This window comes from Oryzias melastigma, linkage group LG3 (assembly GCF_002922805.2).
Source record: "Oryzias melastigma strain HK-1 linkage group LG3, ASM292280v2, whole genome shotgun sequence".
Classification (NCBI taxonomy): Eukaryota; Metazoa; Chordata; class Actinopteri; order Beloniformes; family Adrianichthyidae; genus Oryzias; species Oryzias melastigma.
The window spans coordinates 13,112,147-13,124,798 of record NC_050514.1 but is presented as its reverse complement, the minus strand read 5'-3'; the positions used below and the strand labels follow the sequence as shown (position 1 = coordinate 13,124,798).

The 12,652-nt window shown below is 36.9% G+C and overlaps 1 protein-coding gene across 5 annotated transcripts in view; it reads right to left on the bottom strand.

Moving 5' to 3' along the window:
* Window positions 1–12,652, bottom strand: part of LOC112160910 (protein diaphanous homolog 3) — a 143,425-nt gene that overhangs the window by 35,310 nt on the left and 95,463 nt on the right. For 4 of the 5 annotated variants that reach the window (XM_024295804.2, XM_024295803.2, XM_024295807.2 and 1 more), the window contains 2 exons: window positions 12,051–12,146; window positions 11,628–11,690 (listed from right to left, as the gene is read on the bottom strand). In XM_024295804.2, coding sequence (XP_024151572.1) covers window positions 11,628–11,690; window positions 12,051–12,146 — 159 coding nt within the window. The remainder of the gene's footprint in view (window positions 1–11,627; window positions 11,691–12,050; window positions 12,147–12,652) is intronic. The other variant, XM_024295808.2, reaches the window with a different exon arrangement.

The window sequence follows — 12,652 nt, the reverse complement described above, 5'->3', positions numbered from 1 at the left end:
TATTGTACAGTTTGTTGAACATTTTTGGTGTTTCCACAGCTAAATGAATCCCATTTTTCCAGACGGAATTTTCTGTTTTTGCATGATTTTATGTCTAGTGTGTGAATACAACATTAAAAAATAACAAAATAAAGGTAGTGTCCCATACGAGAGGTTGTACTATTTAAAATTATACCAAATAAGCATGCATTTAGTCTTTCAAATTGAAAATACTGAGGTACATTCAAAAGTAGACAGAGTGTTAGGCTCTGGGTTCCAGAGTTCTAAAACAGCATCTGTAAAAGAATCTGGTCACCATTCACTGTGGTAGAGCACAACAGGCATTGCAATTGCATATGTTTCTTTCAGTTGTTAACCATAAAACTCTGCATTATTTTTCTCTTCTTTAAATTTCACAGCCTTCCCATTTTTTAACACCTATTTGTGTCACATTTAAAAGACAAATAGAGAACTGCATCAGTAGATTTAGTTGTGATTAGCAAAAGTGTGCTTATTGCACAGTTCTCACAATTAGGTGTTGACAATGCTGAAAGTTATAGCTAGTTTTACAAAGAAATACATTGGTATAAATCAATTAAGACATAAACTTATAAAGTCTGAGGGCACAGACACAGATAAATTATGTTATCTTAGTGCCACTTTCTCGCACTTCGCTCAACACTCAAAGCATCTATAAACAGCCTTGGAAATGTGGAAAAAGCAGAAGAGTGAAGCCTGTGTTTAGTCATTGTTGATATTTATTTATTTGTTTGAATCTTCAAAGGGAATACTTAAGCTTACCAAAGCAGGTGTCTACTTCTTTACCCCTTTCATAGTTATGAGCCTTTCACAACGCAGGGGGAGTGAAGCAAAAAAATAATGACTTACATTTAAGAAAGAAAAAGATGACATAAAGTAAGATCCCAAATAGTTCTCTAAGGAGCTGAAATGAACTGTCAATTTGTGAAGTTGAATTTGCACATGAAAAGCACAGTGATTTAACTTTAAGTGTTTTATTTTTGATTCCTCTACATTGCCACAAGAAGATCAGAGACTGTTCCCTGTCCCTGATCTATTTTGGTGCTCATCATTTTTCCCTTGCAACACCTGAGACACACAATCACCCATTAAGAACAAAAAAGTCACGATTTTGTCACTCTTTTTTTTATGTGTCAGTGACAAACTGAAAGGACAGTTTGCAATCAACTAAGAAAAGACACAACCATTAAGACTAGTATTGACTCGACATAATTATTTTAGAAAAAATTGTGATTTTATTTGCCAATCTCTTCACAGGGATTCCTTTTCAACCCTAAGCTCATGCACAGGTCATTTATCCAGTGTTGTGATGTGGCCATTTTTCACCAGGACCAGTAGACTATTCTTTGCATGTTTCATGAAACGATATGGGATCATCTTTTAGTTCTGCCCATCTCTCACGTACAGAGGCTTTGCATAATCACTCACCTCCCTGATAAATCATGCCCCCTCTCCTGCAGCCCAAACACCTTCCATTGTCAGAGCTGAGGCTCAAGTCGCTGCACACACTGATGGATGATTTACAGGCAGTCAGCCTCTTCCATCTGAAACCCTCCTAGGTGGATAATCCTCATTCATTAACCCCCTCACAACTCTGAGTTCAAGAAACCCGACCAGTCTTCAAGTTAGTTTCCTAAAACAAGACTTGAGCTGTCGGCCACTGTAAAGGAGCGCCTTTGTGCTTAGATCTTCCATAGTAGTAGATCTTAACAATCTTAAATGTATTCTCTTATGTCTGATTTATTATTTTAAGTTCTCACTAATACATTTGTATTATGACAAAACAATAAGAGGCAAATTAATTATATGAATAACTATTATTCACTGGCGACCCCTAAAGAAAGCAGCTGAAGGGTAAAGAAGAAGACAATGAAGAGACTTAAAAGTACATTGGAAACCTTACTCAGAACAAAGACATCAGGTATTTAGTTAAAAAAAAAGAGTCTCAAATAAATACATCAAATGCTGGACGATGGATTTGTTTTTTAATCATTTATTTTCTTCCTTGTTTTTATTTATCTTTTTTGCATATAAACACTAAGGAGAACAAGGAAAGTGAACTAAAAAACATAAGAAATCAGATATCCTGGGTTTAAACTGCACTTTATTCATGGAATAACTAATTATCTATTTTTATTTGTTTTATTTGTTGGATTTGCAAATTGTGTGCACTAGTAAACCACTAGTAAAAAACAAACAAACAAAAAAAAACCTCACATGCTTGAACTTTTAGAAACAACCCCTATAAACTAGGGTTCAGCAAAATACAGACAAGCCTGACAAATCTGATTTTTCTATTTGAAGGCTCTCAGTATTTCTTAATAAAGTAAATAATATATATATATATAGTTGCTGCCCTTAGCTGTAAGTGTTATGCAAAAAAGGTAATTAAAAATCGGTATCACTATATGCCAACTTCTAATTTTCTAACAAAAATGCAAAATGCCACCGTTTCAAAAAGATGCTTTTGCGAACCGCAATATGAATCAGCGCTGGTTTGTCTGCGAGAATGTAGATGAACATAGAACTACTGAGGAAACACAGCTGGTTTTACTCATCTTAAAATTATCATTCAAAACAGTCAGACTAATTAATTAGCGTTAAAAAATAATATACGAACATGCCACACAAATTAAGGTTAACCATGGACACTGTGACCTAAAAACCAAAACAATCAACAACTGAACTTGTCAATTTCTTATTCATTTAATTAAAAATTGATTAAATTAAAAATGTGTGGGTTTAAAATATAAAAATTAGTAAAAAAAAATCTCAATGTGATTAATATTAGGTGTAGTGCTATCAAAGTGTAAAAATGTTTGTGTAGTAGGGAGGTGTAGAATGTTATTCATGTTTTTTTTTAAGAAAGGAGCTGTTTCTGGCTTGTTTTAGCCATTTAAAAAACAGATAGTCTCAACTACAGATGTGCAAAGTGAAAAAAGAAAAAAAAAACCCTTACAAAGGTGCAAAGGAAATCTTAAAATCATTTTTTGTCGCTGCCCTTTGCTAGACAGCAGCCAGTTCGTTTCCTGTACGGCTCTTTCTGATTTTTGTTTTCTTGTGATGCTAAATAGGAAGCTTTGACATTCAGAAGAGCCCTGCCAAAGGACAGGTCGGTGAATGCAGCAGGAAAGAAAAAGCTTTAATGGGTTCAACTGGAATGGAAAGCATGTGCTAGTCTCCACAGGCTGTGGAGGAGAGAAATGTCAAGTATAGTTATTACAGCGCAGGCAGAAGTTCTAGGAATTTCTACCTGGGAAAAAAAAAAAAAAAAAACCTCTTGGAGTATGCACATCCAAAACTACATTTCTGCTCATTAAAGTTCTGACTGAAGACATGAATAAAGCTATCCACGACCAGATACTTCAAATGTGACTGAGTGATGAGACACGTCATGCTCAGAAACATATATTCTTACTATATTCCTATTTTCTTACTGATAGAAGCATTTTCAAGGAAATGTATTTTGTTAATTAGATGAAAGTGAACAAAATACAAATATATTTAAATTGTTATAAGCAATATTTAATATTCATAGGCCCATTTCTCAAAAAAGGGGGAGATGTGTAAATTAAATCCAAGGTCTTTGGATTGAGTAAGGTTAGTGTCATTCTAAAACATTAATTTGCCCACCTTTTTAACTGTTGAATTTCTGTAGAATTTGTATTAATTGCGTGAGAAAGGGGACGTTTGGAGAAATTTGCAAGCTCTCCTTAGGAATCTACCAATCAAATAATGCTAGGTTTGTTTTTCTAGCTGGTATTAAACAAAACAATAATAATCAAGACAAATGGCTTAAGTGTCAAAACTTTACGTTTCAGAGTGCCAAGCTACAATTTTCTTATCATGCACACCGTTTTAATGTCTTTCATGACTTCTTTCAGAGTAAAAAATCTCACATGCAGTATATTTTAAAAATGTTTCTGAAGTGTTCAGTGATTTTTTTTTTCCATGGTATCACTTCAACTTGTCTGCTAATCTGCACCCCCGAGGATGCTAATCAAAGCAAGTGCCAGACTAATGAAGCCCTTTAGCCTAGTGGTCAGGGACACATCAATGACACAGTACCTTAGGGCTATATGGAAAATAGTGTGTGAATGCATAATTAATAAATTAAAAGCACGCAGATGTAGTCATTTAAATGGTTGAAGAAGTCGGTGTGTGGACACTAACATGTTGGCATAACGGCTTCTAACCAAATGCAACACTCCAGTAGGGATTCGGAATCAAACAGATTTTTCTACACGGTGGTGTTGGAACTTCCCTTCAAAGCGTGCAGGGGGTTCTTGATCAGTGATGAGATGTGGAGCAGCAGAAATGACTACCTGGTGTGAGGAGGTATTTTTTGAAAAGACGGTATTATTTGATCACCACACTATTATGTCATGTTGGAAATCATATTCAGGCAGCTACTTGATACATCCCCCCACTTCTGTGTGGAAATGGAGCCTAAGAGAATAAGCACAAAGTGCAAATTCTTAATTAGGTTCAATTTTAAAAACCTATTTTGCTTTTGTTCTATAACCTAAATGGATTTTTTTCCCTTTTATGACTCCACACTGGGAAGTGGCAACAATTGCAGCATATGAAACAGGGGTGGAGCTTTTTCTGTTAACATCCACAAAGTGACTTCTTACAATAGTAGCCTGAAGCACAGAAAGAAAAACTAGTTTGCTGAAAGGCAATGAAGAAACGATCCAGATGACTGACAAGATACAGACAGAAGTAAGACGAAATGTCTTGCAAACACTCGTAATGCTGCTTACCCGTAGTTGGTATGGCAGAAACATAACTTAATCACATCTCCTCATAAAAGGCACAGACTTAAAGGTATGATAGCACTCACTTCTCTCCCAAAACAACATACGTTCATATAATTATCTCCTTGGCTTTTTCTTCCCCTGTCGGCTGTGTGATATTGCTGCTGGCACGGGTAAATGTGGGAGGATCAGGAATGTGTGCGGCAGGGGCGATAAGGCTCCTGTAAAATTTAATTAGCACAAAGCCATGGTGAAAATGACTTCATTTCTCCCTGCATTAATAACTGCACCCCAATGAAAGAGCCGAGGCTCCATTCATGTAAACAACAGGTTCATGTGCGGGACACAGAGGAGACGGCAAAAGACGAAAAAGAAACACAAACACATACAATGAAAAAAAAATGTAGGAGATAATGAAGTGCTGTGTACACAATGATAAGTGTATCTTACTTGGTCCAAACTATTGAGAAGTCTAGCTTCATACATTAGCCTCTTTTGCCACTGTAGTCTACAAATGAGGTTTTCATCTGCTATATCAGAAAATGAGATTTTACAGAAGTGAGAACAAAAGAGAAGAGGATCTCACCAAGTTGCTGAATGGCAATCCCACATTAGCAGCTTCACCTACTGCTTCAGGCCTGAGCGGGTGTGAATGGACTGATTAAGGGCCTTGGCTCAACATGATGAACAACACTTTCTATTTCATGACTCAAAGCCTTTATTTCGCCACAGCTCTATCATAATCCAGCTAAAAGTGGAGATCTGTGGAGGCTGATCGGCTTAGGATTCAGCTAAAAAGTGGAAAATATATATATAAAAATGGCTTGGAGTCAGGAGCTCAAAATTCTGTTTTTATCTTGTAGTTGTTTAGAGCAAAGGGGGTGAACAATGACTTTTAGGTTGTTACTTTATTCACCACACTGTAGATAACATTGTATGTCATAAACAGCTGTCAATATTAGGACTGGGTTTATAAAATAAAATGATTAAACAATTCAAGCTTGAATTAGACGACTTAATATAAAATCATCAAATCCACAGAACAGATCTTTCAAAGTAATTTTAGTATATTTTAAGGTAAAATACGGCATTTTCAGAAAACAAAATTGGTTCTAGAATGTACATTTTAAAATTAAACGGAATTAATTAGGTTGAATCAAAAATCAAATTAAATTCTGATTTGGAAATAATTGGGAAGTCATATTTTTTAAGGCCACTATATGTTTGGAAATCGAGCCATTGAGCTGGTTTCCTTTAAAAATCCCTCTAAGTGGGAATAAAAACATTAGGAATAAATGTATTGCTTATTAATTACATTTTCCATTAAGGATGAAACAGGAACTACAACTTTAAGTCCAGTAAAACATACAAACAGGTATTAAAAATCATATCTTAAATCACTACATCTTTTACTTACAAGACACATTGTTTTGCTTGAAAAGTGAGAGAAAAGGGCTTATGTTTGAATTTTGTTAGATGTCCAGAATAAATAACTAGCAAAGAAATGCTTAATTACCAGCAAATCAAACTGTATTTTAATGAGCCGCTTCCATGTGTAAGAAAACGCAACTGCGTAAGTGCAAGGAAAAACAAAAGACAGCTCACATCATTTTTTTATTTTAAATAAATAATGAGAAAAATGTTTCAACCGTTGCTCTTTAGCCTCAATTATTAAGTCACAGGCTTATTCTAATTACTCTAGCCATTTTTTTAGGGTGTTCTTTTTCTGTTTCTTCTTTACAAGAGAGTGCAGGCTCAAACATGGTCAGTCCAAGCTTTCAAACCACACAAAACAAAGGCAGGTCATGGTACATTTTCCCCACCAGAACAGACTTTCATCTGCAACAGGTCATCATCTAAGCAGGTGTGTCAGTAAGACAGAAATTGTGATTCAGTTTGTCACCAGACTTTGCATATGCTAAAAAAAATGAAGTTCATTTATAAATTATTTATATGCTAAAAAAAAAGTTGCATAGGGGATGTGGAAATGTGCAAATGCAAAACTTATGAAGCTATGAAGAGAAAATCTGCGCTCATTTATACACATGTTAAAATGGATGTGAAACCCTGCAGGAGACACTGCAAGGTTTTCCACAGCAGTGGAAACACAAAACCTCAACTTATACAAACACAAGAGACGACTCGCTTAAAATAACACATTTGTGGACTTATGAGTTCATTTTTGTCCCTATTTAGCAATTTATGGTTAATATGACATAATGGAAATGACTAAAGAAACTTCCTATCCTAAATATCACTATAATACATTATATTGCAATCAGATATAGAGGTAGTTATTTGCCAGATGCTATTACCAAAGCGACTAACATTCAATGACCTATAAGACTCAGATGTCAAAATCTAAAGAAGTGATAGAATTCAGCATATAGTAAAAACAGCTGTGAATGAATAAAAAAAACATGTCTTATTTGTTTAATCCATTAACACCGGAGCTTTGGCTCTAAAGTTGAAGTTCTTTGAATTGGTGTAATTCTTTAACAATTTACACAATTAACATACAGTAATTCCAATGGATTCTAAAACTGAGAAAAGCAGGTTTGAATAGATATACACGACTTAACAGCAGTAAAGTGTTCATGCAAATAACGTAAACTGAATGATTCTGATGCGTGGTATGGTAACTGTGTCACTTTTAGTTTCTGGAAATAAAGTGAAAGGAGTTTTCCCAAAAACGGTGGCAATAATTGTGGCTGCTATGCATGCATCAACGTACTTGTACAAAGACAGGGTTTTGAAATGTCTGACCGAAAGCTCGCCAAGAAAACTATTACCTTGGTTTCAGCAGTGCTTCAATGTCACAATACTCTATTGTTATTTTTTTCTTTCATTCCTGTCTTTAACAAAGGAAGGATTAACGTGAGAGCAAGAGGAGAAAGAAGAACACATGGGAATTAACGTATAACTCATCATACGCTGGTATTTATCAAAATATGCCTGCATAAAAGCTAGCGCTAAATGTTTTTAAAAAACTGTAAATTGTCTTGCGTTCGCACATTTTTTTGGGATTGGGCGTGTGCTAGATTCTACATTGAGGTTAATGTTTTTTTTTACATTCTGGGGATTCAGAACCCAAGACCAACTTTTTGTCTTTTCATCCTTAAAACGTGGTTTAACTTGACCGTTTTCTGTGCATGCAAAGGTATACGAGAGGCTGTGAGAGAGAAGAAACGTTTCTTGACAATAATTTGTCACAGTAATGGAAACCCGACAGGTTGCACGAGACATGTGGGTGATATATTGTGAGCAGTGCAGATAAATCAGTAAGTTCTATATTTACACCTTTTAAATGTGACATTTTTGATCAGTTCAAGTGGATTAAGGGTTCTCTGCTCATGTTTTTGTCTTGATCTCGGTGATTTATAGCTTTTTTCCCTTAAACTTTCTTATAAGGGCAAAGGAGCATAAAAAGTGGGAAAAATTAAAGTAGAGTCTAAAAGTTTGGACGCACGACATGTTCTTTCATAGTAATGATAATGACATAAAGAGACATGGGCATAATATAGGAAATGCAGCCCTGTGGGAGAATCCATATACAAAAGACTATAGAAGACTCAACCATCAAAGAAACCAAAGACAGATTTCACGGTACCCCACAGTTACTGAACTTCAGTACGGATGCTTTAGAAAAGTCTCAAGTGAGTAGAGAGAACACACCGAAAATGAACCAAAAACACATACGTCCTCTCAGATCTACTTTCTCCGACTTTTATTTCAACTTCAAATTCTTTTCGTTTTCACCCCTGATGATTTTCTGCAGTGGCACCTCAGAAAGACACTTTAAGATAAGTCTCAAATTAAGCCTATTAGTCATCTCCTGCTTTTATGTGCACCTATACCCAAGACATCTGAAGCCCTACAGAATAGTAGCTCACAAAGTCAGAACATTCAGCTTAAAATTCAACAAAAAGGTCATAAAATCAACTTAAAAATTAAAACTAAAAGAAAAAAAAACTCTCTATTTACTTAAAGTTTGTTTTTTAGGTAAATAAATTAATGCATTTAATAAAAAGTAGGGGGAAAAAACTCCTAAATTCACTTAGTAATAGGGTTCACAGACCTTGGTAAGTGACCTTTACATCAATTTCAAGCTCTAGTACAGAGCTATGTCACACATAATAATTGGTAAGTCAGGTGTTACTAAAGACATCTGAAGTAATTGCCCTGAGAAATGTAGTGTTCATGAATCCTGCTCCTCCTCTAACTCTCTGTAACAGATCAATCCAGGACGAGGGCATTACAGCCAGCAAACATGCTCCTAAAGTACCCCCGGCTCCAGCTGTGTCACACCCTTTAAGCCTTGCTGTCAAACACAACAGTAAAAATGTGTAGTTGTTGGATTTCCTACATTGGGCACATGCATCCAAGTGTCGCAGAAAGAAAGCCTTTGATGAGACCTTGCACAGAGGGTTGAAATGACCAGAAGGTGCCTGGAGAGATGTTTTCAGAGGGACAAAGTTAAAAAGCTATGGCTGCTTTATAGATTCAATAAGGAACTTACACCTGTGCGGTTAACCACTATCGATCCATCATTCTGTGGAGCCCAATCCAATTTAGAGTGTTGAGGAGCCCCAGAGCTCCGCAGCCTTATCCTAACCCAGCCATTGCAAAGCCTGCTTACCTTCATCCCCCCAAAGTCTGGGGTGTGTCTGTGTGCTATAATTGTGTGTGTGTGTGTAGATGGGCTGACTGAGGCTGCAGGCCAAGAGAAACACCACTGTGGATGGCTCATGTTGAAATACACTGAGCCCATCTAAGGGTTAAGGGTAGGCCTAGAGAAAAGATGAGACAGATGGACCTCAAACAAAATGCACAGAGAACAAAATGCTAAAGGAAAAAGAAGAAAAAACATGAGGAAAGAAAAAAAGAGAGAAAATCAAAGAAATTGTGTAAAACAAAGAGAGAATAGTATAAGAAATTAAAATCTATTTTTGTTGAAAAAATAAAATATATAAAACTGCTTGGGAGTCACTGCTGCAGCTTAATATGGAGAAATGAAACTGGCAATTTAGTTTTATGATTATGCACAGCAAATAATCTTCTGCACCTCAGGCTCTTTTGTTTAAAGGACCAGCGGTATCGTGCCTCTTTGGACTGACCATTCCGACCCCCCTCTCCGATTGTTCTGACACAGATGTTTTTGCTTTAGTTCTGTTTGCAGCACCGCGGGAGTGTGGTAAAACCTCTGAGATCTATTATTAAAAGGTATTTAAAACTGCTGTTTTAGTGTTTGTGGTGCCATCTCAACTTCATCCCCTTCCAGAAGTAAAGCGAGAGGTTCCTGTGGTTTAACTCACACCAGTGACTAAACCATGGGCAATTAAGGCTATCTCTGGATGAGTAAAGGTGGAGGGGGGGTGGATGCAGAATAAGGGAACTGAAGAGTAGAGACTCCGTACCAATAACAGGCAATTATGTATGGGGAGGGCCACTGCTTGGCCATGAGAGTATAGAAGAAGACAGCAGGGATGTGGGATGGTAGGGAAATGAGGAGGAGTGTTATTTAGGAGGCAGATGGCAGAGAGGGGGGAAATTAAGATGAATGGGCACTGAGAGAGCTGAGCTGGTGCTGGGGCTGGGTAGAGAAAAGTAATTAGCTGTGTTTGCTCTGGGAGGATGGCAGTGAATATGATGCCTGAAGTGACAGGCAAAAGCCTCAAGCCTTCTCAAACAACAAGAGCATGCCTGAAACAGCCAGCAGGGGGCAGTGGGATCGGAATCCTTCAAGCACTTTCCTACTCATGAAACTCGCTGTGGACTTTTTATTGATTAATAATTTGGATATGACTTCAAATTTTCACCCAGTATTCCCATTTAGCATAACTCTAACTCTCTCACGCACACAGATAAGGATCCTCTAAGTGCAGTCGTTTGCTCACACATTATTCCTTAATCTCCCCCTTTACCAACAGAATCTAGTTTTCTTTTTCTCATCCTCACAAAAGTCCTCTCCATTTCTAATGTTACAGCCACATCCATCTGTCTCTTTCCTCCCACCCCATAGATATCCCTCCCCCTCGTCCCCTTCCAATCTAATTCTAGATATGCTCTGGCAGAAAAACAGAGCGAGCCCCTTTGTCATCGCCATCAATGATGTAGGTGGACTGAGCGTGGAAAAGTTTTATTCATGTGCGCTCGCACCCGGCCCACCCAGGACTCCAATTACAAGCAATAAAAGGTCCCAGAAAATCTGTTTAACCCTCTCTGATGATTTAATCACAGAAAATCTCTGACAAATGAAGCTAAAAATGCAGAAAACGATTGAAGTTCACAAATATGAAATAGGCCAACTCAATTTGGTGTAATTAGTGTTTCATCCGAGCGCCACAGTTAACCCTTTTAAAGTGAAAAGATTAGCATTAGGCTGCCAAATGCTGATGATGCGCCAAAGGCAACAAGTGATTTATATTCAATTTATTACTTAATCTTTCAACACTCTTTAAAAGCATTTCGTTAGCAATGACATGCATGCATCTATAATATATAAAAAAAATGTCAACAGGCTTCACTCCAATTAGAAATAGAGTTAAGCTTGAAATGTTTCAAGCAGTTCTGCTATTACTATAAGAACATTTCATATCTGCCTCTTTAAAAGTCTGAATACGATGCCATCACAATGTGTTTGTCTACTAGTTCCACATTTTCCAGCAGAGAAATGAAAAACAAAAGACTGAAAGCCTCGCTGGACACACAAAAAAGGACATGACCCGTCAAAGGGAATTTGCAGTACAATGCAGATAGTCATGCAAAAAGCTGATTTCAAATTGCAGAAAAAAGAAGGGAGCCGATTGAGCATGAGGGTTTCTTTTTAGATATTTTCTTTGTTTTTACCATAGTTAACAGGCCTGAGAACCTGGCGAAAGGAGCTGGGGCTGATCGTCTGCTGCTTGTTTTCTGTAGGGAGGTTAGTAGACATACATATATATATATATATAAATAAAATAACATGAAAAAACAGTGTTGATACGAGTCAAAATGCTGAGAAATTCACCAGATAAAGAGCAAATGTATTCTTGAGGGTTCAGGCTTTACTAGACCCAAGGTTTAATGGAAAATCATTCATTCAAAATGTTTCCAATATCTTGTATTTTCCTTTCTTTTTTTGAAGAAAAAGAATCAGGAGAGCAAGAAGTAAACATAAAAAATCACTCATGGTTTCAAACCAAAACAAAAGTGCCATTTTGGAGTAAAAGAATTGCATTAAAAGTATCTGTCAGGAAGAACTTGTTATAAATCTGTATCTGAAGGACGTACCTCTGGGCCGTGGGGCTCTTTTCCTGCGGTCCCTGAAAGCGGCTCCAGACTGCAGGGCTTCCAGCAAACAGTCCATCACACCAGTCTCATCGTTCTCTGAAAGTCCACAAATTAAAATGTTAAAAAGGGCATTTAGAACAACAAAAAACAACAACCGGCAAAAGCAACCCATAACTTCAGCAGTTGATGGCATGTAGGATAAACAGGGAGGAAATAAAATGATCTAGTTAGAAGCATTTAGAACAGCTTGCAAAATTCAAATTGTTACCATAGACTGTATATAAAATAACTGGACGAAGCAAGCCCCTCTTTACACATAAATGAGTTGAGATTACTTAATTTTATGAAAATAGGTGTATAAATAGTGAGCTTTAAAGATCCTCTCCAACCATCTTTAGACAGTCCCTTCATGAATTTGCAATCACAACTATTAACGCAAATTCAAGCAAACCATGTCATTTGTTGCTCACCAAGGAACTTAACATTTTCACCGCAACTTTACTGCAGTTTTGACTAATCACTGTGACAACAGTCATAGGTTCTCCACTACCATTGCCAGTGTGGCTCCTTCAAGGACGTCCGCCACGTGTGCAACAGCAGCA